General features: G+C 43.9%; 1 protein-coding gene across 1 annotated transcript in view; it reads right to left on the reverse strand.

Moving 5' to 3' along the window:
- SLCO3A1 (solute carrier organic anion transporter family member 3A1) overlaps positions 1-23,852 on the reverse strand; it is a 539,529-nt gene that overhangs the window by 28,702 nt on the left and 486,975 nt on the right. The window contains exon 9 of the mRNA XM_073618412.1: positions 7,504-7,568. Within this exon, the coding sequence (XP_073474513.1) occupies positions 7,504-7,568 (65 nt within the window). The remainder of the gene's footprint in view (positions 1-7,503; positions 7,569-23,852) is intronic.

The raw sequence follows: 23,852 nt of genomic DNA on the forward strand, positions 1-23,852 counted from the left end.
TTTTTTTTAATCGGATGCCCACATCCACCATGGCCCTTGCCTGTTTCTGATATCGTGTGCTTGATTACAGATGTAACAATAACATGTATGAATACAGTCACAACAATAGCCAATTACTGCAGTACAAGTAATAGCAATCATGCTGGTGCTTTTAAAAAAAAAATTGTTGTGACTGGAGCTCCGCTTTAAGGCAAAAAAAAACCTTGAGCCTTTAGAACCACTTTAACTACTTGCCGACCAGCCGCCGCAGTTGTACTGCGGCAGAATGACACGGCTGGGCGAAACAACGTTATGTAACATCACTTTGCCCTGTGGCCCCCTAGTGTTAACCCCTTCACTGCCAGTGACATTCAATGTATTTTTAATTGCACTGATCGCTGTATTAATGCCAATGGTCCAAAAAATGTGCCAAAATTGTCCGACGTGTCTGCCATAATATCGCAGTCATGATAAAAATCGCAGATCGCCGCCATTACTAGTAAAAAAAAAACAACTTTTGCGTAAACCAATCAATATACGCTTATTGCGATTTTTTTTACCAAAAATATGTAGAAGAATACATATCGGCCTAAACTGAGGAAAAAAATTGGGGGTTTTTTTTATATATTTTTGGGGGATATTTATAGCAAAAAGTTAAAAATATTGCGTTTTTTTCAAAATTGTTGCTCTTTTTTTGTTTATAGCGCAAAAAATAAAAACCGCAGAGGTGATCAAATACCACCAAAAGAAAGCTCTATTTGTGGGAAATAACAACGTCAATTTTGTTTGGGTGCAACGTCGCACGACCGCGCAATTGTCAGTTAAAGTGACGCAGTGCCGAATCGCAAAAAGTGCTCTGGTCAGGAAGGGGGTAAAATCTTTCGGGGCTGAAGCAATTTTCTAGCAACAAAAAAAAAAGCAGACCAACATGAGTGTGACAAATTTAAAAACTGCTTCACAGAAAAGTGGTTAAAGAATCAAAAGGCTTTTCAGAAAAGTTGCATGAAAGTTACATTCAACAGTCGTTTTATATATTTTATTACACTTGCAAACAAAATTTTTAAAAATACATTAAATTGGCAAGAAAAATAATCATCTGAATATAAATTTTTTTTGCATTTTACACAGTTGCCCAAAAGCACTCAGTGACTTATCTTTCCCCACTGTCTGAAAAACGAAACAAATGACAAATGAATGCTTCTTAAAGCGGACCTTCAGTCATTTTTTCAACTTTCCATCTATTAAATCTTCTGCCCTTGTTGTTGTTTTAACTTTGGACAGTAAATTTTTTCTTTTCTGCCAGTAAATACCTTATATAGCCCACTTCCTTTCTTGTCTGGTCATTAGCCTAGGCTTATGACATCATGCACAGCTCTAGAGGTCGAGTGATTTGGGTTTTTCTCTGGCTGATGCCGATATTTAGAAATCGCGGTGGCCGATGGCTGATATATGATGATGGCGATTTTTTGGGCCCATATGTTAGGCCGTTTTTTTCTTTTTTTTTTTCCTTCATCTCATAAAATCTAACAGTTAAGTAATAAGAAGTGATACATAAAATGCCCTAAATTAAACAACAAGCCTCCAATCACTGCAATTGTATGTATAATTAGGTAAAAAAAAAAAAAGGATGTATCTTAAATATTAAATACACAAAAACAGGTAATCAAAACTTTTGGACGAAAAAAAAATGGGCTAACTTCACTGTTTTTTTTTTTATTTTTATTCATTAAAGTGTATTTAAAAAAAAAAAAATTGCGTTTGAAAGACCGCTGCACAAATACCTTGTGACATAGAATATTGCAACAACCACCATTTTATTCTCTACGGTCTCTGCTAAAAAAAAATATATAATGTTTGGGGGTTCTAATTGATTTTCTTGCAGAAAATACTGGATTTTTACTTGTAAGAATGTCAGAAAAGATTTAGTATTTAAATGGTTAGACAGATCCTCTACACACGGAGTTCATCCCTTTGATAAGTACAGACATTGTATCTCTTGTAAGGCTTCTTTTATCAGCAATGTTCTCAGACTTGGCAGGCTGCCCAGACAGGAGAGACTCAAGTCGCTCCGACGGGGAGACTTCAGGCGACTTGCATTGACTTCTACGACAGAAGTTGTGCTGAAGTCGCCCTGTGTGGGGTCGCGCTGAGTCGCCCCGCAAGTCGGATTGCCCCTGTGTGAATTTTCAACACAATCAGCCGATGCCAATTAAAAAAATGCCAAAAAATCGGCCGATATATCGGTCGTTCTCTACACAGCTCTCTCTAACTCTCCTGAGAGTTTGCCAGGAAGGCAGGGGGGATCATTTATAAGAGGGCCAATGAGAGCTGCAGAGCTGGAGGTGTGCCTCTGTGTGTCTGTGTAAATCCAGGAAGTGAACAGGCGGCAGCTTCAGCTGCCCACAGTTAAAATGGATGCAGCCAGACTCAGTGGTGGGAGATTTCTGCAGCATATTTAGCAAGTAGATCACAGTATATATAAAATAATATGCAAGGTGGTTGGAGGGAAGCTTCAGAATGGCAAAGATGTTTTTATTACAAATTAAGTGAGCAGACTGCAGTTCCTCTTTAAAAAATATGAAAGATTGGTGAGACATAAAGATCTGACTTTGATGCTGTATTCTGCTCAACATAATAGCAATAAATGTGTTATTGTTTTCAATACAGAACAATGTGTTTTTAAACAGGAAAAAAAAAGTGCTTCTGAAATATGCATAAACATGAAACCATTTTTAGCACCAAAATTTCCCTACAGAGCCAATTAACTCAAAAGTGAAAGTATAATGTGAATGGAGTCTAGTGAGCTCAACCATTGGTTTCTAAAATCTATTTTGGACATCTGTGACATCTCCCATCTGTAGTTCTAGACACCATTCCTGAGCGCCCTCAGCGCTGGCAATTTGACACGTCAAAATTAATTACCAAAGTTTTCATTGTAATATCTTATTTTCTACATTAAAGCGGTTGTAAAGGCTCAGTTATTTTTTTTTTTTAATAACAAACATGTTATACTTACCTGTCCTGTGCATAAGTATTGTATAGAGCGGCCCTAAACCTCCTCTTCTGGGGACCCCGACAGCGCTCTAGGCTCCTCCTCTTCTTGGGCGCCCTCATAGGAAGCCATTTCCTATGGCGGTGCACCTGTGGGCTCCCTCCCAGGCTGGGCTGTGTGCATCCATCTACACACATAGTGCGGCTCAGCCCCACCCCCTCCTCACAGGATTTGATTGACAGCGGCAACAGCCAATGGCTCCCATTGCCTCAGCATTGCTTGTTAGAGAAGGGAGGGGGAGAGAGAGCTGCTACAGATGAGGCAGTGCTGGATCGAGTACTTAGGTAAGTATTTAGATGGGATGGGCGATACTCTCTACTGGGACATTTTTTACCTTAATGCATCAAGTTAAAAACATTTGGAACCACTTTAATTAAAGTATATCTAAAGCTTTTCTTTCCTTTTAATAGCCACACACTGCAAAGGGAGATTTGTTTTCTTCCCCTGGAGTTCAGCTTTAACCACTTCAGCTCTGGAAGGTTTTACCCCCTTCCTGACCAGGCCATTTTTTGCGATACGGCACTGCGTTACTTTAACTGATAATTGCGCGGTCGTGCGACGCTGTACCCAAATAAAATTGATGTCCCTTTTTTCTCACAAATAAAGCTTTCTTTTGGTGGTATTTGATCACCACTTTTTATTTTTTGCGCTATAAACAAAAAAAGACCAACAATTATTTTTAAAAAAATATATTTTTTTTACTTTCTGCTATAATACATATCCAATAGAAAAAAAAAATGTTAAAAATCTAATTTCTTCATCAGTTTAGGCCAATATGTATTCTGCTGCATAATTTTGATAAAAAAATCCCAATAAGTGTATATTGATTGGTTTGCGTAAAAGTTATACCATCTACATATTTATGGAATTTTTATTATTTTATCGTTTTTAGTAGTAATGGCGGAGATCAGCGATTTTTAGCGGGACTGCAATATTGTGGCAGACAAATCTGACAGTAAGTGACACTTTTTGGAGACCAGTGACACCAATACAGTGATCAGTGCTAAAAAAAAAAAAAAGCACTGTCACTGTTTAAATGACACTGGCAGGGAAGAGGTTAACATCAGGGGCGATCAAAGGGTTAAGTGTGCTCCTAGGGAGTGCTTTCTAACTGTGGGGGTAATGCTGTGATTGGAAAAAAACTGAAATGCAAGATCTCCATTTTCCTCCCTCGCAGAATGGCAGTCTGCCTTGTTTACATAGGCAGACCGCCGTTCTGCCTCTCCTTTGAACGATCGTAGGTGGACGGCGGCAATGGCAGGCCACCGGACCCGCTGATTGCCTCCCGCTATGTCCAATCATAACGGGAGCGGGGCTCTGGCGGCGGCTGCGCCCCAGAGCCGAGAAGTGAAATCATGTACAGGTATGCAATTTTTTGCTTAAGGGCCGTCCTGCTGCAGTATATGGACGTGGGGCGTCCTTTAAGCGGTTAACCTAGCCTCTAGGCTAATCCTAAAACTGAACGTCCTCTTCCACACCCAAGCCCTAAACTTAACCTAACATTTACCTAAGGCCCACATTTATTTTCATAGTTTAAACATGTTAGATATTGCTGTCTCTGTCACCACTGGGGAGATTTGATATATTTATTTGTCCTGGTGACCACTGAAACTGAAAGCGAGGGAAAATCCAAAATTGTGAGTTTTCAAAAAAAAAAAGAGAGGAATTCTTTCTATAGGGATGCATGCCAAACTGACATCTGTAAAGACTGGATTTCCTCTCGGTTTGAAGAGATTTACTTAAAGCCAAACTCCAGAAAACTAAAAAATGATGCATTGTAGCTGTGCCCACACTGCAAGGGTTAATAGCTAGTTTAGGTCCAGGGGAACAATGAAAGAAGATCTGCTAACCCGATCTTCTACTCCTCCTTGCAGCTAAACCAGTCCCTGCAGCAGACTCCAATGGTCTAGGGCAGTGGTCTCCATTATCCCGGCCCTGGGGCACTATTTCTCCCACTGACACCGATGGGGCATTTTTCCTTCCACTGGCACCAGCGATGGGTCACTATTACTCCCACTGATACGAGGCACTACTCTTCAAACTGACGCCAGCAAAATGAACTCTTCCTCCCACAGACATCAGCGATGGGGCTCTATTCCTTCCATTGATACCAATGATGAGGCACTATTTTTCCCATGAATTCTAATAAATGGGACACTATTCCTCCCATTCTTCCAATGATGGGGCACTATTCCTCCCATTATTCCAATGATGGGGCACTATTCCTCCCATTATTCCAATGATGGGGGTATTGGTTACATCCACTGACACTGGGCCATTTTCTACTACTGGGCAAAGTCTGGCCCCCATAAAGTCTGAAAGACAGTAAACTGGACCTTTGTTTGGAGAGTTTGGGGACCCCTGGTCTAGGGTCCTGACATAATTGAGACCAAAGCCAAGGGACAGTCCACTACCAAAGCTTGTCTGCCAGGGGAATAGAGGATCAGCTGAGTAAAACGGTTTCTCCTCCACCCCTAGACAAGACCCTTGCAGTGCAGGCACAGCCCCACTACAAGGGATCATTTTACATTTTCCCAAAGTTGGGCTTTATTCCCTGTTGTATCTCTAAGACTGAAAGTGAACAGAAATCTCCCCAATGGGACACAGACAGGGAAAAACTTGGAAGGGCTCTTTCTGTTCAGAGATCCTGCCATAATAACCCAATTATTGTAATTCAGTAAGGAGGCAGGATGGGGCTTAATATGCCTGTAATGATGATGTAGGCTCTTGTAGTGCTGTCAGAATGGAGGGTACCTAGGTATTGTCACATGTGGGAAAGTGCTATGCTGTTTCTTAGTGGAAATTATCTCCTAACTTTACATTTATTTACAGTTCATGTAAAAATGTGTTAATTAATCCCTATTACACAAACTTTAGATTTTTACTACAGATCAGCTGAAACACCTAACTTACTCCCAACACTTAACCTAACCTTCCAAATAGTACCTAATTTGACCTAACATTGAATTTCCCCATAATCACAATTTAACCCTTGAAAATTAAATCTTAATTTGTAACCTTAAAGTGATACCAAAATCTTGTTTTTTTTGTGTTTAAAAATAATAAACACGTTATACTTACCTCCTCTGTTGCAGTGGTTTTGCACAGAGCAACCCGGATCCTCCTCTTCTCGGGTCCCTCTGCAGGTCTCTTGGCCTCTCCCTCCTGTTGCCTGCCCCCACAGCAAGAAGCTTGCAATGAGGACACCTGAGCCAAGCTGCAACTCCGTGTGTCCATTCAGACACAGAGGCGTGGCTAGGCCCTACCCCCCCCTCCTCATTGGCTCACTGACGTTGATTGACAGCAGCAGGAGCCAATGGCGTTCCGCTGCTGTTTGCAAATAAGTAGTGAGAGTCCCGGGCAGCCGAGTCTCTCCTGCAACATTGCTGGATCAAGATGGGCTTAGGTAAGTATTAGCGGGCTGCGGGGAGCTGCTACACACAGAAAATATTTCATCTTAATGCATAGAATGCATTAAGATAAAAAAAAAAAAACTTTCTGTCTTTACAACCACTTAAAGTGATTGTAAACAACCATCTTGTAAAACAACCCATGCAGTTTAAAATAGGAATGAAAGACAAAACACTTTCAGCATAGAATATATATATATATATATATATATATATATATACATAATAAATACCTTTTTTCCATTTTCTTTTTTACATGTGACCACATTCCCTCTGTTCTCAGCTGCATACAAGCGAAGGGAGGAGAATCAGCAGCACATTATGCTTCCCAGTGAATGGCTGTGCAGTGGGGGCGTGTCAGAACAAGTCTGATCATTGGAGGAGAGCACATGAGCACAGGAGGTGTTCTCCTGCCTAGTGTGGTCAGTTCTTAATAGGAAAGCAGAGGAACTAGCATGAACACCAGGGATTTCACATAAAGGAAGCAATACTAAGAGAACAGGATACTTTCTCATGCAAGTACATGGTACCGCAGGCACATATCAGGAATATGAAGTGTTGGGGTAACAACCACTTTAACCAAATATTTATTCCCCTATAATCCTAGTATAATCCTAACTTTGACTAGATGCCAAAATCTATCTAGATGACAAATCATCACAGCCCTGAAAAAAACATTGGCTAGCTCTCAGCACCCAAGCCATCTACCTTACAAAACAAGAGCATTCAATTAACCTCTAGTGTATATCCCATAAAGCAGCCTTTCACAACCTTTTTAACATTGAGAAACCCTTTAAATAACTTTACAGTCTTAGGGATCTCCTGCTAATAATTGCTATATCTACATGTCACAGTACATTAGCATGATGGTCAGTGCGAAGAATGCTCCTTACATTTGTGGTCAGTGGAAAGAATCCCCCCTTACAGATAGCTAAAAAGATAACTGGTAACAGTGGTAATTTATCTGAGAGGCAGTCATTGCTCACGGAACTCCTAGCAACCTCTGGAGGATCCCTGGTTAAGAAAAGATGCTGTAAGGTGTAAAGTATTTTAGATACTTACCAATTAGACGTAGTAAAAGGAACAGAACACCCAGCGCATATGACTTGAGCTCTGGACTTACTGCCCTGCAGGGAAAAAAAAACAAGAGACATAGTGGATAAGGGCATGTAACCTTTGGAATACCTTGGCTACCTGAAAAGAAATGCTTCTTCAATAAATAAAACAGAATAGGAGGCAGCGGGACTGATTTACCAAAAGCAAATAGGCTGTTCGCTTTCACGAGGACATTTTCCTCAGAGCTTGGTGAATAAGGTGAAGCTGTCCTGGCTTTTATTATCTAATCGTGTGCAAGCAAAAATGCTATTTTTTTTCCTGGCATGTGATTGGGTATTCTTTGCAAAGTGGAATTTAACCACATTGATGAGGCACTGGGCCAAATTTCCATGCAAAGTGAACAGCCTATTTGCCTTTAATAAATCAACCAGAATATCCACATTGTTATCAAAAATGTCTGTCAGGTTTATTTCCTTGACAATGCCCATCCATGCTGTTGAATCTTCATCTGCCCATGTCCTTATTCATAGGTGTGCGCAGCCTATTAAGGCGTGTACCCCAAAGCTCAAACACCTATGCATGTGTGTAAATATAATTTTGGACTTGACTTGCTCTCTGGAGTGGAAGGACGACATAAATGCTGCCGATATATCTCTGGGACCAGAGGAATACTAAAAGGCACCCAAGGAGATTATCTATACTGTGATTATATTATTTATACTACTCATATATAAATCCAGCAAGAGGTGTTTCTCTATGCTCATAAGTGGTGCTGGAAATTTAGAAGTGGCGGACTGCTTATGGACATGAATTAAGGCCATTGGCGACCCCCACCTTGGAGTCTTAACAACCCTCATCTCAGAATTAGAAGGATCTAGGAACCTCAGAATAATATCCTTTGAACGTGCCCCGCACAGGGATTTACATTATGGTCCGGCACGGCCCCCCGACCTCAGGAGCAAGCGCATTAACAAGTATTCTTTAATACTGACACACTACTGGCTCCTGAACAAGCGACTAGGTTGCGAAACATATAGAGCTAACCATATGTGTGCGCAGCCTATTGCATTAGGGTGTGCACCCCAACTCTCAAACACACATGAACGCCACCTGCTGTCACAGAAAGGAGGCTCTGGTGGTGGGAGACAGTTGATATGGAGCATATTACGTTACTCCCTAAATACAGGTGTAATGTGTTCCTACTGTTGAACCTAGTCTTTAATATAATGAGGGCATTTACACTGGTCACTGGCACCCTCAACCACCCACCTGGTGCTGTCCCTAGATAATGCTAATGCACATGGGGTGATTAGGGTGTGCCCAGGCACACCTGGCACACACTGTGCGCACGCCTATGGAGCTAGCTATGATGGTAAAATGGAACCCTAGCACCTGGAGGGATTTGAAGTATATAGTTTACACCTAGACAAGCCTCCTGGTGTCCGGTATACGTGTATTGCACCATCTCTGGAATATGTAGTGCCTATCGATGTCTCAATGATATTACATATGTTTTTGATTGGAAATTTTGTATGAACTTTTATGATGCTGTAGAATAAAATATGAATCGATTTTAAAATTTGATTGATGTGCATATGCCTTTAACCGCTTCCCGACCGCCTCACGCAGATATACTGCAGCAGAAGGCCACGTGCAGGCAGATTAACGTACCTGTACGTTGCCCTTTAAGAGGCGGCTTGCTCGGAGCTCCCGGCGCCCGCTGACCATGAACGCGATCGTCTCACGGACAGAAAGAACGGGGAGATGCTAATGTAAACAAGCATCTCCCCGTACTGCCTAATGACACTCTCACTGATCACCGCTCCCTGTAATCGGGAGCGGTGATCAGTGTAGTGTCACACACAGCCCCTCCCCCCCCCACAGTTACAATCGCTCCCTACAGCGCCACCTAGTGGTTAACCCCTTCACTGCCAGTGACATTTTTACAGTAATCAATGCACTTTTTTAGCATTGATTGCTGTATTAATGCCAATGGTCCCGAAAATGTGTCAAAATTGACCGATGTGTCCGCCATAATGTCGCAGTCATGATGAAAACCGCTGATCGCCGCCATTACTAATAAAAAAAAAAATATCAATAAAAACGCAATAAAACTATCTCCTCTTTTGTAGACGCTATAACTTTTGCGCAAACCAATCAGTAAACGCTTATTGCGATTTTTTTTTACCAAAAATATGTAGAAGAATACATATCGGCCTAAACTGAGGAAAAAAAATGTTTTTTTATATATTTTTTGGGGATATTTATTATAGCAAAAAATTGTCGCTTTTTTTTTTGTTTATAGCGCAATAAATAAAAACACCAGAGGTGATCAAAAACCACCAAAAGAAAGCTCTATTTGTGGGGAAAAAAAGGACGTCAATTTTGTTTGGGAGCCACGTCGCACGACCGCGCAATTGTCAGTTAAAGCGACGCAGTGCCGAATTGCAAAAAGTGCTCTGGTCTTTGGCCAGTAAAATGGTCCGGGGCTTAAGTGGTTAAGGTCCATAATTCTGATTTTCCAAAATTGTGTATAATTTCAGGACGTGGCACTGATTAACACCTGAGAGTGCCCATGGTACACCCAAGTGAGCACCACAGTTTGATTTTAAAACATGGGCAGTGTCAATAGCTCAGTGGACTGTCAGTAGAGCAGAGATTGGTCTCAGTAGGGCAGTGTACGGTGTCAGCAGTTTTTTTTTTGTTTTTATAATTTTTTGTTAACAATTTAATTATGTTTATTATTTTTTAGGCGCCCCATTGGGGGGCTTGGTGAAATATCAGGGGTCTAAACAGACTGCTGATGCCACACTTTGGAGACAGAGAAAAGCACTGAGGACAGATATTCCTCAGTCCATATCTCTGCAGCCTCAGCTGCACTGCACAGTGAATGAATGGGAAGTGCTCTGTGCTCAGCAGCTTCCTGTTCATTTACAAACTGAAGAGTGGTATCAATCACTCACTGGGGGTAATTGACTAAAGGCAAATCCATTGTGCACTTCCAAGTGCAGTGCAACTAATCTTTCAGCAGGGGAAATCTGCACCGTATGGGTTGAATAGAGTCTCGTGTAAACACCTATGCCTTTATTACTGTAAAAACCTGCCTGGGGAATTCTGAAAGCGATGGAACAGTAAGGGTTGAGTCGCAATATAGTCCACAATAAACTGAGCAGCTTGGAATGAGTGGGAATTGGAAAGGAAGCTCAGTTATAGAAGCCTTGAGTGTTTCTTCATTGAATGCCCCCCAGTACTGATTTCACATCATTAACCGTTTCAGCCCCGGAAAATTTTACCCCCTTCCTGACCAGAGCACTTTTTGCGATTCGGCACTGCGTCACTTTAACTGACTATTGCGCGGTTGTGCGACGTTGCCCCCAAACAAAATTGACGTCATTTTTTTCCCACAAACAGAGCTTTCTTTTGGTGGTATTTGATCACCTCTGCGGTTTTTATTCTTTGCGCTATAAACAAAAAAAACAGCAACAATTTTGAAAAAAACACAATATTTTTTACTTTTTGCTATAATAAATATCCCCCAAAAATATATAAAAAAACTATTTTTTTCCTCAGTTTAGGCCGATATGTATTCTACATATTTTTGATATTAAAAAAAAAAAATCGCAATAAGCGTATATTGATTGGTTTGCGCAAAAGTTATAGCGTCTACAAAATAGAGGATAGTTTTATGGCATTTTTAATTTTTTTTATTAGTAATGACGGCGATCTGCAATTTTTATCAGGACTGCGACGTTATGGCGGACACATCGGACACTTTTGACATTATTTTGGGACCATTGTCATTTATACAGCGATCAGTGCTATAAAAATGCACTAATTACTGTGTAAATGACACTGGCAGGAAAGGGGTTAACCACTAGGGTGATCAACGGGTTAAGTGTGTCCTAGGGAGTGATTCTAACTGTGGGGGGGATGGGCTTGCAGTCATATGACAGCGATCACCGCTCCCGATGACGGGGAGCAGTGGATCTCTGTCATGACACAAGGCAGAACAGGGAAATGCCTTGTTTACATAGGCACTTCCCCGTTCTGCGGCTCCGTGACACGATCGCCGGACATAGAGTCCGCCGGTCCCGCAGGCATGGTCACGCTGTACGTGGCGTGCGCACGCCTGCTATGCCCGCCTCTTAAAGGGGACGTACAGGTACGCCCATTTGCCCACCGCTGCCATATGTATATCGGCGTGCAGCGGTTGGCAAGTGGTTAGGATTAAATATGAACAAACTGATATGGGGAGAATGTACAATTCACATATCAAATATAAACCACCCAGTTTAATCCCATCGCTATTACTGCAAAGGATGTTAAAATGTTACCCGCTCACTGAAGGGCAAGGATCAGGAGAATTGCAGAGATTGTTAAAACAACATTCAGTATGAATTAAACATGACTGTAGTAGCTTTGCAGTTCGAAAAACATGTAAGCATTGGGGTTGGACTATTCTTTCAAATAAAGACAGATAATGCCCTGTATGCTGCATGACCCCGTGATCAATAGTGACCAGGGACATTATACAGCAGGCAGAAATATGATCAGCTGTCTGTCTATCTTAAATACAGAGTGCAGAACTGAAAATGGCATAAACAGCTGAAGAACAATGATTATTACGCAGCTTTAATTAATGGGCCTTTCAACGACACTTTGCTGCCAATCAGGGAGGTGCTATAACCTCTTCAAAAATCATTACTGGGATTTTCGCAGCGGCTGCTCCCTGTCTCAGAAATAATTACATCTGGAGCTGCATATTAAGTTCTGGACTTCAGAAGCATTGTTAACACCAGCTAATGGTGTCACTGGGAAATAAAAAAACAAGTCATTATGTTTGGGAACTGCAGATTTTGTCTGTTAATCTGCTAGAGAGCCATTTTGTGACATTGGTTTGGGGACCTACTATACCTCTATGAATTATAGACGTAATTCGCAGGTGTTCCCAGAGAGGTAAGCAGGAAGCAGTCCAAAATGTTATAATATTACATAGTAGAGATTTTTTTTTTTTATAACCCAGCTTGCGGTTTTACAATCAGCATTTAGCTATAGTGTGTTGGCTCAGGCTTAGAATGTAACAGCATGCCTCATAATATTTTAAAATATAACATCTGGGACAATTAAGCTTTGTCTTTGATGTCCCAAAATTCAGATGATTGGTCCATAGTGGGTTAAGTATCTTTTACATGGCTAAGGCTCTTTTACCATCCAAGAAGTCAAATCTACTCCTTTACGGTGACATTTCAAAGTTATTAAACAAGAGTGGTTGGCTTAAAAAAAAAAAAAAAATGGATAAAAAACCATGTGAGATTTCAAGTACTCCATCAATTACATTGTCTCCTAGAATGATTTTGATAAAACAGACTCGTGTCATTTCACATTATGATAAAATAAATAAGTAAATAAAAGTTAAAGACTATTTTAAAAACAGAATGTGATTAAAAGGGTCACTAAACCCTCGTTTTTCTGTTTTTTTAAATAACAAACATGTCATACCTACCTCCACTGTGCGGTTCATTTTGCACAGAGTGGCCCCGATCCTCCTCTTCTAGGATGCATTAAGGTGAAAAAACACGAGGGTTTACAACCCCTTTTATGCCCCGTACACACGGTCGGATTTTCCGACGGAAAATGTGCGATCGGAGCGTGTTGTCGGAAATTCCGACCGTGTGTAGGCTCCATCGGATTTTCCAACACACAAAGTTTGAGAGCAGGCTATAAAATTTTCCAACAAAATCCGTTGTCGGAAATTCCGATCGTGTGTACACAAATCCGACGCACAAAGTGCCACGCATGCTCAGAATAAAGAGATGAAAGCTATTGGCTAATGCCCCGTTTATAGTCCCGACGTACGTGTTTTACGTCACCGCGTTCAGAATGATCGGATTTTCCGACAACTTTGTGTGACTGTGTGTATGCAAGACAAGTCTGAGTCAACATCCGTCGGAAAAAATCCTAGGATTTTGTTGTCGGAATGTCCGATCAATGTCTGACCGTGTGTACGGGGCATAAGAGATAATCACAGTAGAGCCTTTTTAAAGCCCACATTTTGGTGTTCTTAAAGGCCCCTTTCACACTGGGGCGGTTTGCAGGCGCTATTGCGCTAAAAATAGCGCCTGCAAAATGACCCGAAACAGCAGCTGCTGTGTCTCCAGTGTAAAAGCCCGGGAGCTTTCACACTGGAGCGGTGCGCTAGCAGGACGGGAAAAAAAAGTCCTGCTAGCAGCATCTTCGCTCCTTCACTGCTTCTGCCCACTCTAATCAATGGGGCACCGCGGCTATACCGCCGGCAAAGCGCCTCTTCAGAGGCGCTTTGCAGTGGTTTTTAACCCTCTCTCGGCCGCTAGCGGGGGGTAAAACATACCGCTGCTAAAACGACGGTAAAGCGCTGCTAATAATAGCGGCGCTTTACCGCAGACGCACCTCCCTCCCCAGTGTGAAAGGGGCCTAAGTGTAAATCCAAAATCTATCTTTTGGTATATCTGGCACCATGCCTCGATATATACAGTTTTTTTTAAATCCAAACACTAACCAGATATAAAAGACATGTGTTAACCACTTCAGTCCTGGGCCAATTCTGACGCAAGGTCCATAAAGACATGGATGAGCGAGTTTGGGCTGGAGGAATTTGGCTGGCCTGCACCGAGTCCTGACCTCAACCCCATAGAACACTTTTGGGATAAATTAGAGCGGAGACTGCGAGCCAGGCCTTCTGGTCCAACATCAGTGCCTGACCTCACAAATGCACTTCTGGAAGAATGGTCAAACATTCCCATAGACACACTCCTAAACCTTGTGGTCAGCCTTCCCAGAATAGTTGAAGCTGTTATAGCTACAAAGGGTGGGCCAACTCAATATTGAACCCTATGAATTGAGACTGTGATGCATTAAAGTTCATGTGTGTGTAAAGGCAGGTGTACCAATACTTTTGGAAATATAGTGTATATAAACTGTTTAAAAAAATTAAAGGAACACTTTTAATCAGAGTATAGCATCAATTCAACTCCTGGGATATTGATCTGGTCAGTTAAGTGGCAGAGAGGGTTGTTAATCAGTTTCAGCTGCTTTGGTGTTAATAAAATTAACAACAGATGCACTAGATGGGCAACAATGAGACGGCCTCCAAAACGGGAATGGTTTTACAGATGGAGGCCACTGACATTTTCTGACTGCTTTTCCCTAGTTTTGCATTTGGCTAGGGTCAGTGTCATTACTGGTAGCATGAGGCGATACCTGGACCCTATAGAGGTTGCACAGGCAGTCCAACTCCTCCAGGATGGCACATCAATACGTGCCATTGCCAGAAGGTTTGCGGTGTCTGCCAGCACAGTGTCAAGAGCATAGAGGAGATTCCAGGAGACAGGCAGTTACTCTAGGAGAGCTGGATGGGGCCGTAGAAGGTTCTTAACCCATCAGCAGGACCGGTATCTGCTCCTTTGTGCAAGGAGGAACAGGATGAACACTGCCAGAGCCCTACAAAATTACCTCAAGCAGGCCAATGGTGTGAATGTCTCTGACCAAACAATCAGAAACAGACTTGAGGGTCCGACATCCTCTAGTGGGCCCTGTGCTCACTGCTCAGCACTGTGGAGCTCGATTGGCATTTGCCATTGAACACCAGAATTGGCAGGTCCGCCACTGGCACCCTGTGCTTTTCACGGATGAGAGCAGGTTCACCTGGAGCACATATGACAGACGTGAAAGGGTCTGAAGAAGTCGTGGAAAACGTTATGCTGCCTGTAACATTGTTCAGCATGGCCGGTTTGGGGGTGGGTTGGTGATGGTCTGGGGAGGCATATCCATGGAGGATCATAGAGACCTCTACAGGCTAGACAATGGCACCCTGACTGCCATTATGTATTGGGATGAAATCCTTGGACCCATTGTCAGACCCTACGCTGGTGCAGTGGGTCCTGGGTACATTTTGGTGCACAAAAATGCCTGGCCTCATGTGGCAAGAGTATGCAGCCAGTTCCTGGAGGATGAAGGAATTGATAGTATTGAATGGCCCCCACGCTCGCCTGACCTAAATTCAAAAGAACACATCTGGGACATTATGTTTCGGTCCATCCGACACTGCCAGGTCCAGATCTGGAAGGAAATACCCTAGGACACCATCCGTCGTCTTATTAGGAGCATGTGCCGACGTTGTCCACGACGAGTACCATTTTGATTTGCTGCAATGAGATTTTAGCAAAATGGACTAGCCTGCTGCATCATTTTTTCACTTTGATTTTCGGGGTGTCTTTGAATTCAGTCCTCTGTAGGTTGATCATTTTCATTTTCATCAAACGATGTGGCATTCTTTCGTTCCTGACACATTACCGAGTCCATATCAGTATAGATATCCAGCATGATATTTCTGATGATATATGATGATATATCTGATGTGTTTTTATATATATATATATATATATATATATATATATATATATATATATATATTTATGGTCGGAGCCCTCCGTCCTGACAGATATGAAACACATAAACACGTCACAAGACTAACAACATAAATAGACCTGAAGTGTGCCCTGGCCTGCTGTATGGTAAACACAGATCTGCTGGGCGGTATGCCAGAGAAGGGCGCATACCTTAAGAAAGTAATGGATGTTTCTGTAGAGAAATTGTTTGAAGAGAAGTACCTTGAGAAGGGGAATGGGTGGGTGGGTACCGCGCACTGGAACCGACACAGACCATCGTGGATGGTCTGGTTAAATACCCTCCAGGCTCCTCCCATAACTTCAGGCTGGTAAACCGGCCTTCCTATTTATGGTCGGAGCCCTCCGTCCTGACAGATATGAAACACATAAACACGTCACAAGACTAACAACATAAATAGACCTGAAGTGTGCCCTGGCCTGCTGTATGGTAAACCCAGATCTGCTGGGCGGTATGCCAGAGAAGGGCGCAAAAAGACTTGGTTTAGGGAGGTAATGCTTTATTTAAGTTTATGGACATACTACAGGGCAAGCTTGCCAAAGGCTCGTGACGTTTCTACTTGTGGATTGGGAATGTAGCGAGCAAAGCAGGTGGATTTCCACCTTCCCATTTTCCTGATCACGTGGTCCGGGACTCCGTTTCGTGAGGCTGCTGATGCTGCTCCAATGCGGAAAGAATGTCCAGAATAATGGTTGGGGTCAAAGCCTAAGTTGCGCAGAAGGATCCTGACGTGAGTAGTGAACTGGTTGGTACTGAGCGGGCTGATCGGGAACGGCAGCAATGGGCTGTCCTGCGAGGGATCAGATAGATGGGCTAATAGATGATCTAGGATGGCTACGGGGCACCAGGCGTTGTGCGTTCTGAAGAGCTTGATGTCAACCCCTGGACCGGACTGTTGTGTTTTGGACACCTCGAGGTGTATTGTGAAATGACTGTGGTGACGCGTGAGGTGGCGTCTGCGTAAGGCCCTATGACTGGTGCTGCTGACTGTAAATTCGCTGGGTCGTAGAAAGCCGTAAAATGCCAGGTAGATGGCTGCTTGGATGACCAAGCTGGGCAAAAAACCGAAAGGTGAGCGTGAAAGGATAGTGGACATGTCTCGAAACAAGGCACTGGTGACCGGTAAGCGTTTACCGCTAACTTGGGGCTTTTGCTTGTGGATGCCTCGGAGGATGGCCTTGACCGCATGGGTAGCGAACAAAGATGGTTTAGTAGGATCTAGTAAAGAGGTGAAATGCTGGATGCCAGCTAGGTAGAGTCTAATAGTATTGTAGGATAACTTCAGCTGAGTGTGGCAGTATGATATGAAGGCCAGGATATGATGGAGATCTCCTGGTATTGCCCCGGGGTTAGCAGCTAGAAACCTGTGATAGATTTTCCAGGCAGCATGGTAGCCTTTCAGGGTATTGTGAGATAGTGACTGGTTAATCAGACTAGTGGCGTCATGAAGATGTCGCTTTAATCCAGAGTTAGCTGTGACCAATGTGGGATAGCAGACATGGTCGGGTCGGCTCCAGGTTCCTGCGAAAAGAAGGTTGTGAAGTTAAAACGAGAGCGTCGGCCGAAGTGTTACATTTACCGGGGATATGGACACAGAGGACATTAAATTGGTGCTGTAGTGAGAGTTGCACCAGCCTGCGTAGGAAGGACATGATGGCCAAGGACTTGGAGCGACCTTTATTTATAATAGAGGCTGTGGCTTGATTATCTGTGGAAAATGTGACTGTTTGTCCTACCCAGTTGTTGCCCCAGACGTGGGCTGCTGCAACAATGGGGTAGATCTCAAACATCGAGGAGGATTGACTGAACCCGGGGATCGAGAGTATTTCTGGTGGCCATGGTGCTGCAAACCAGTGGTGGCCAAAAATAGCTGCAAAGCCTGTGGAGGCTGCGGCGTCCGTGATTATTTGAGGTGACGTGGGAGACGCTGATGGAATAAACATCGAAATGCCGTTCCAATTTGTTAGAAAATCGTCCCACATGGCTAGGTCAGCTATGGCTGCCTTGTCTAGTTTAAATATTTGGTCAGGGTCTTGTACCTGGGAAAGGAACACCAGGAGACGTGAGACAAAAGATCGCCCTTGAGGGATGATCCTTATGGCAAAGTTCAGCATGCCAAGGAGGGATTGTAGTTGCTTCTTTGTGCAGCCTTGCGTATTAGTAAACGTGTGGATGACTGTCCTGATGCGGGTCAATTTGTCGGCAGGCAGGCTAGCTTGCATGGTGTGAGTGTTGAGTATGATACCCAAGAAAGTGACGATCTGTGCCGGGCCTTCCAGCTTCTTATCTGCTAAAGGCACGTTAAGATTGTGGAAGATTGTTCTTAGGCTGTTTAGATCGACTGGGGGCTTGTTAGGTTTCTCTATGAGTAGGAAGTCGTCTAAGTAGTGACTCACTTTCTGACAGGACGCATGTTGTGAGAGAATCCAGGAAAAGGACTGAGCAAAAGTGTCAAATAGCCACGGGCTGCTTTTGGAGCCGAACGTTAATTTGGTGGCGAAATAGTATAGGCCTTTCCATTTGATTCCGTGCCATCGCCATAGGCACGGATCAATTGGCAACAATTTGAATGCGTCCGAGATGTCTGCTTTAGACAACCAGGCGCCTGCTCCTGCGAAAATGATAGATTGAATAGCTGAGTCTACCGATGAATATTTAAGTGAAAACTCTTCTGAAGGTATTAGGGAATTTAAACTGGGTATGTGGGAACAATGAGGCGCGGACAAATCATAAACTAAACGGAGTTTATTTGAAAACTTGCCCTTCACAAGGCCGATAGGGCTGACTCTCCATACAGAAAAAGGTGATTGTGTAAAGGGGCCGATTATGTATCCCCGGTCTAGTTCTGTTTGCAGCAGGGTGGTGATGGCTTCCTCGTCGGTAGCGGCTGAAAGCAGGTTTTTGCACTCGTGAGTTGTGTTTGGGAGTGTGATAAGTCCGGTGTGAAAGCCTGTCGTGAATCCCCGGATGAGAAAGGCTGCCAGTGAAGGTGTTGGGTGTGAGGTGAGGTAAAACGCGAGCCATCCGACGTGCACTCGGCTTAGTCATTCGGGTTTGAGCTGTTTTACAGCGCAGGCGTACCTGGGGTGAGCTTTGTGGCATGTGAGACAGACATGAAGTAGTTTGCAGTGGGGGAAGTTACAACCCCCAAAGTTGAAGTTATTGCATATGGCTGCTCCCCCTAGTGCATGGACGGGTCGTCCTAATCTGTCTGCCTGAGCCGGCTGAGTAAATGCCGTTGAGTAACGAGTGACACTGGGAAAGGAGGAAAGGTTGGGGGGGCGTCTGCCACCTGACTCGGAGCACCAGTTAGCCGTATGGGTGGACGACTGGCAGTTAGTACAGAGTGGGGAACGTAAGCCAGCGAAATGGCGACAGAACAGCTCTGTATCGATGGTACTCCAGTTGGTAGTTGCCTGAAACTGGGAAAGTCTGGCTGCTGCTTTTGCTGAAAATGACCTGTGATAGTCATAAAACGAGCACCCCCCATATTTATAACCTAGATCTACTATTGCGTGTAAGTATAGATCCAGCTCCTCTCTCCTGTTGGGGTTGATCGTGCATAGCACGTCTCTGAACATGCCGAATGCTAGCACGAACTCCGCAACATTGAGTTTGCGGGTAAGCCTATGATCTTTGGCCTTTAGGACGACGGAAACGTCTCCCCACGAATAGGACTTGTTTTCAGCCGGGTCGTGTACTGCGATGAGGAGGGATGCTAAGTTAATGTCCTTCCCATCCATGATGTCCTTCCTGATGCCTGCTGGGACGAGATGTGCGGGGAGGACGTAGGTACAGATGTCGGGCGTACCTGTAAGGAGAGGCATGGGGATGGCGGTGGTTACTGTAGATGGTGAGGGTGCAGCTTGATGTACCTCCAGGGTTCCCACTCTTGTCTGGACGTCGGTAACTGCTGCCGATAGTGTGGTCACCAAGGAGTGCAGCTGAGTGATTGCTGATGAGATTGACTGTAGTGACGCCTGGGTGCCTGATTGGGCTGCCGCTGGCGGAGAAAATAGCAACCTGAAAAGCTCAGCTTTCCTAGCCGTCGCAGGGTAGGGTATACCCCTGCGCCGTAGTTCAGCTGTAAGCTTGGGGATGGTCCAAGCTCTGAGAGACTGTAAGTCGTCGTTTGCTGAGTCTGCCCCAGGTGACGACGGGGTGGAGGCGACGTCCTCGCTGTCGGCCTGCGACATGGCGTCCGCTAAAATAGGGGGGGAATGCGTATGTTTTAGACAAGTTTAAAAGGTAGGAGGGATAGATTTTTTTTTTTTTTTTTTTTGAATTACGCACCTGTCTTGAAGCCCTAGTAGTGGAGTTTTAGTTTGGGGTCGAGACTTGGGTCGACCGGGAAGCTGAGGAAGATACTGTCCACACCTGGTGCAAGATGGATCTACTGGAGAACTCTACTGACCTGAAAAGGGGGAAGGGATAGAGAAATCGATGAGTAGCCGTGTTGCTACTGGAGATGAGTGGCTGTATGAAGCCATTTCGTAAATGTTTGCGGTGATTACAAAGTGAAAGAGTTTTTTTTTTTTACAGAAATTTGATTATGTAGGAAAAACCGTGCGCAGCATCGGTAAAAAATAGATGGTGTGAGTTGTGTGTTTATGGTATTTGTTGTGAGAGATCCGAACCGTTGAGCCGGTGCTACGACTGGACTCGGATTGGATGGTGGGGTTTGCGGTGCCGAGGATCCTGAATCATTGAGCCGGTATGCGACTGGACTGGGATCGGTCAGTGAAAGTTGGATTGGCGAGAATCCGAATCGTTGAGCCGGTGCTACGACTAGATTCGGAATGGACGGTGGGGTTTTGTTGTGCCGAGGATCTTGAATCATTGAGCCGGTATGCGACTGGACTGGGATCGGTTGGATGAAAGAAGCACAGTGTTGGTGAGTGCTTGTGTATGCTGGAGATTCGAATCATTGGGCCGCTGTTGCGACTGGACTCGGATCGGTGGGATGAAAGAAGCACACTGTTGGTGAGTGCTTGTATGCTGAAGATCCGAATCATTGGGCCGCTGTTGCGACTGGACTCGGATCGGTGGGATGAAAGAAGCACACTGTTGGTGAGTGCTTGTGTATGCTAAAGATCTGAATCATTGAGCCGCTTTTGCGACTGGACTCAGATCGGTCTGATAAAAGAAGCACACTGTTGGTGAGTGCTTGTATGCTGAGGATCCGAATCATCGGGCCGCTGTTGCGACTGGACTCGGATCGGTCGGATGAAAGAAGCACACTGTTGGTGAGTGTTTGTGTATGCTAAAGATCTGAATCATTGAGCCGCTTTTGCGACTGGACTCGGATCGGTCGGATGAAAGAAGCACACTGTTGGTGAGTGCTTGTATGCTGAAGATCCGAATCATTGAGCCGCTGTTGCGACTGGACTCGGATCGGTGGGAAGAAAGAAGCACACTTGGTGAGTGCTTGTGTATGCTGAAGATCCGAATCATTGGGCCGCTGTTGCGACTGGACTGGGATCGGTGGGATGAAAGAAGCACACTGTTGGTGAGTGCTTGTGTATGCTAAAGATCTGAATCATTGAGCCGCTTTTGCGACTGGACTCAGATCGGTCGGATAAAAGAAGCACACTGTTGGTGAGTGCTTGTGTATGCTAAAGAAGCATATTGTGGGTGAGTGCTTGTGTATGCTAAAGATCTGAATCATTGGGCCGCTGATTGCGACTGGACTCGGACCGGTCAGATGAAAAGAAGCACACTGTTGGTGAGTGCTTGTGTATGCTGGAGATCTGAATCATTAAGCCGCTGTTGCGACTGGACTCGGATCGGTCGAATAAAGAAGCATATTGTAGGTGAATGCTTGTGTATGCTGAAGATCCGAATCATTGAGTCGGTGTTGCGACTGGACTCGGACCGGTCGGATGAAGAGGCACTGTTAGTGAGTGCTTGTGTATGCTGAGGACGCAAATTGTTGAGCCGCTGTTGCGACTGGACTCGGATCGGTCGGATGAAAGAAGCGCACTGTTGGTGAGTGCTTTGTGAAGGTGTAGAGTCAGTTTTAGATGACAGTGGTGGTTTTTTGTAAAAGGTGTATGGTTTAGTAGTGGGGGGGGGGGGGGAGGGAGTGATGTGTGGAACAAGGTTTCGGGACTTGTGGGCGACTTGTCCCGTGCGTGGCTCCGTACGGATAAGGTAACAATACGTTCTATAATGGTAACAATACCTCCTACCTGCGACGGTGGAACGATCGAAAATCAGGGACTGCGAACAGGGAACAGCGACGCTGGAACTGGAGAGTAGGAACTTGCTAACGTGCGGTGATTTTTCTCGAAAAGTCGGCCTGGTGACGTAGGTACCGCGTACTGGAACCGACACAGACCATCGTGGATGGTCTGGTTAAATACCCCCCAGGCTCCTCCCATAACTTCAGGCCGGTAAACCGGCCTTCCTATATATATATATATATATATATATATATATATATATATATATATATATATATATATATATATATACATATATACATATATACACACACACACACACACATACACACTGTATATATACTCTGTAGATAGATAGATAGATAGATAGATAGATAGATAGATAGATAGATAGATAGATAGATAGATAGATAGATAGATAGATAGATAGATAGATTTAGCAGAGGCCCTAGAGAATAAAATGGTGGGTGTTGCATTTTTTTATGTCATGTGGTATTTGCATAGCACACAAACACAATATAATACCCATTTTTTTGGTAAAGCATAAAAGATGATGTTACACCAAGCAAATAGATGCCAAACATGTCATGCTCTAAAACGGTGTACACCCATGAAATGGCGTCAAACTATAGTACCTAAAAATCTCCTTAGGCAATGCCTTAAAAGCCTTTACAGGTTACCAGTTCAAAGTTACACAGGAGGCCTGGAGTTAGAATTATTACTCTTGCTCAGGCATGTGCTCTTGCTATACCTCACGTGTGAGGTGCAATCACCGCTTACACATCACCGCTTACACATTACAAACCTGTGGCTCGATTGGGGGCACTTTAAAAAATTGTTTTACATTTTACGATTTTTTTTATCTTTACAATGTCTCTTTATTTATTTTTTGTTGCTTTTATTGCTATCCCAAGGGATGAACAACATCCCGTGTGATAGCATGGGGCATGACAGGTCCTCTTTATGGAGAAATCTGGGGTCTATTCGAACCCCTTCCACCCTCTGTAAAAATAATCAAGTGGCTCCTTAGCCACTTGGATTACTTGTACTTTGTTCAGCATTGCCTGCTCTAAAAAAAGGATATCTTGGTCTTAGCTGCAGCTGACATATCACCTTTGCAATGTAGCGACGTACTGGTATGTCGCTCGTCAGCAAGTGGTTCATACAGCTCTGTAATTATTAAAGCTCAAATCTAGCGATTAGAGAAAAAGCAAGCTCTTCAGTGGGCCCCCACACTGTAAGGAGTAAATGCTTCTTTAAGTCTTTAAGGAAGATGAAAAGGCTGTGTGTTACTTACCTTACCCCCACCCCGGCCTTCTCCTCTATCTGAAGGTTTACTGCAAGAGTTGCTTTTGTCACATTCCCAGAGTTCAGCTTTATTACATCACTAAATATATATTTTAATGCTAACAGTGGAAGTCCCTGAAGTAGACCTGGTATCAGCATCTAGCAGTCTCTGTATTGTGGGGGAAAGTACCAGCACAAGGAGCCAAAGCAATTCATGTGCTAACAGCTAGCATGCTAATAGGAAAAGAAAGCAGAGCGAAGAGTTTATCATTGTGCTGCTTCTCTTTTCCCAGAACAGTCACAGGCTGGGTCCAGGATGACCTGAGCTCAAAGGACATGGATGATGCTGGCTATGAGGTTGACCACAACTAGCAGCTAAAAAAAAAAAAAAAGTATGGGGGAAATCTCTGAACTGAAGCTATATATTGCAGAAAAAGCGTT

The sequence above is a fragment of the Aquarana catesbeiana genome, linkage group LG03 (genome assembly GCF_042186555.1).
Source record: "Aquarana catesbeiana isolate 2022-GZ linkage group LG03, ASM4218655v1, whole genome shotgun sequence".
Classification (NCBI taxonomy): Eukaryota; Metazoa; Chordata; class Amphibia; order Anura; family Ranidae; genus Aquarana; species Aquarana catesbeiana.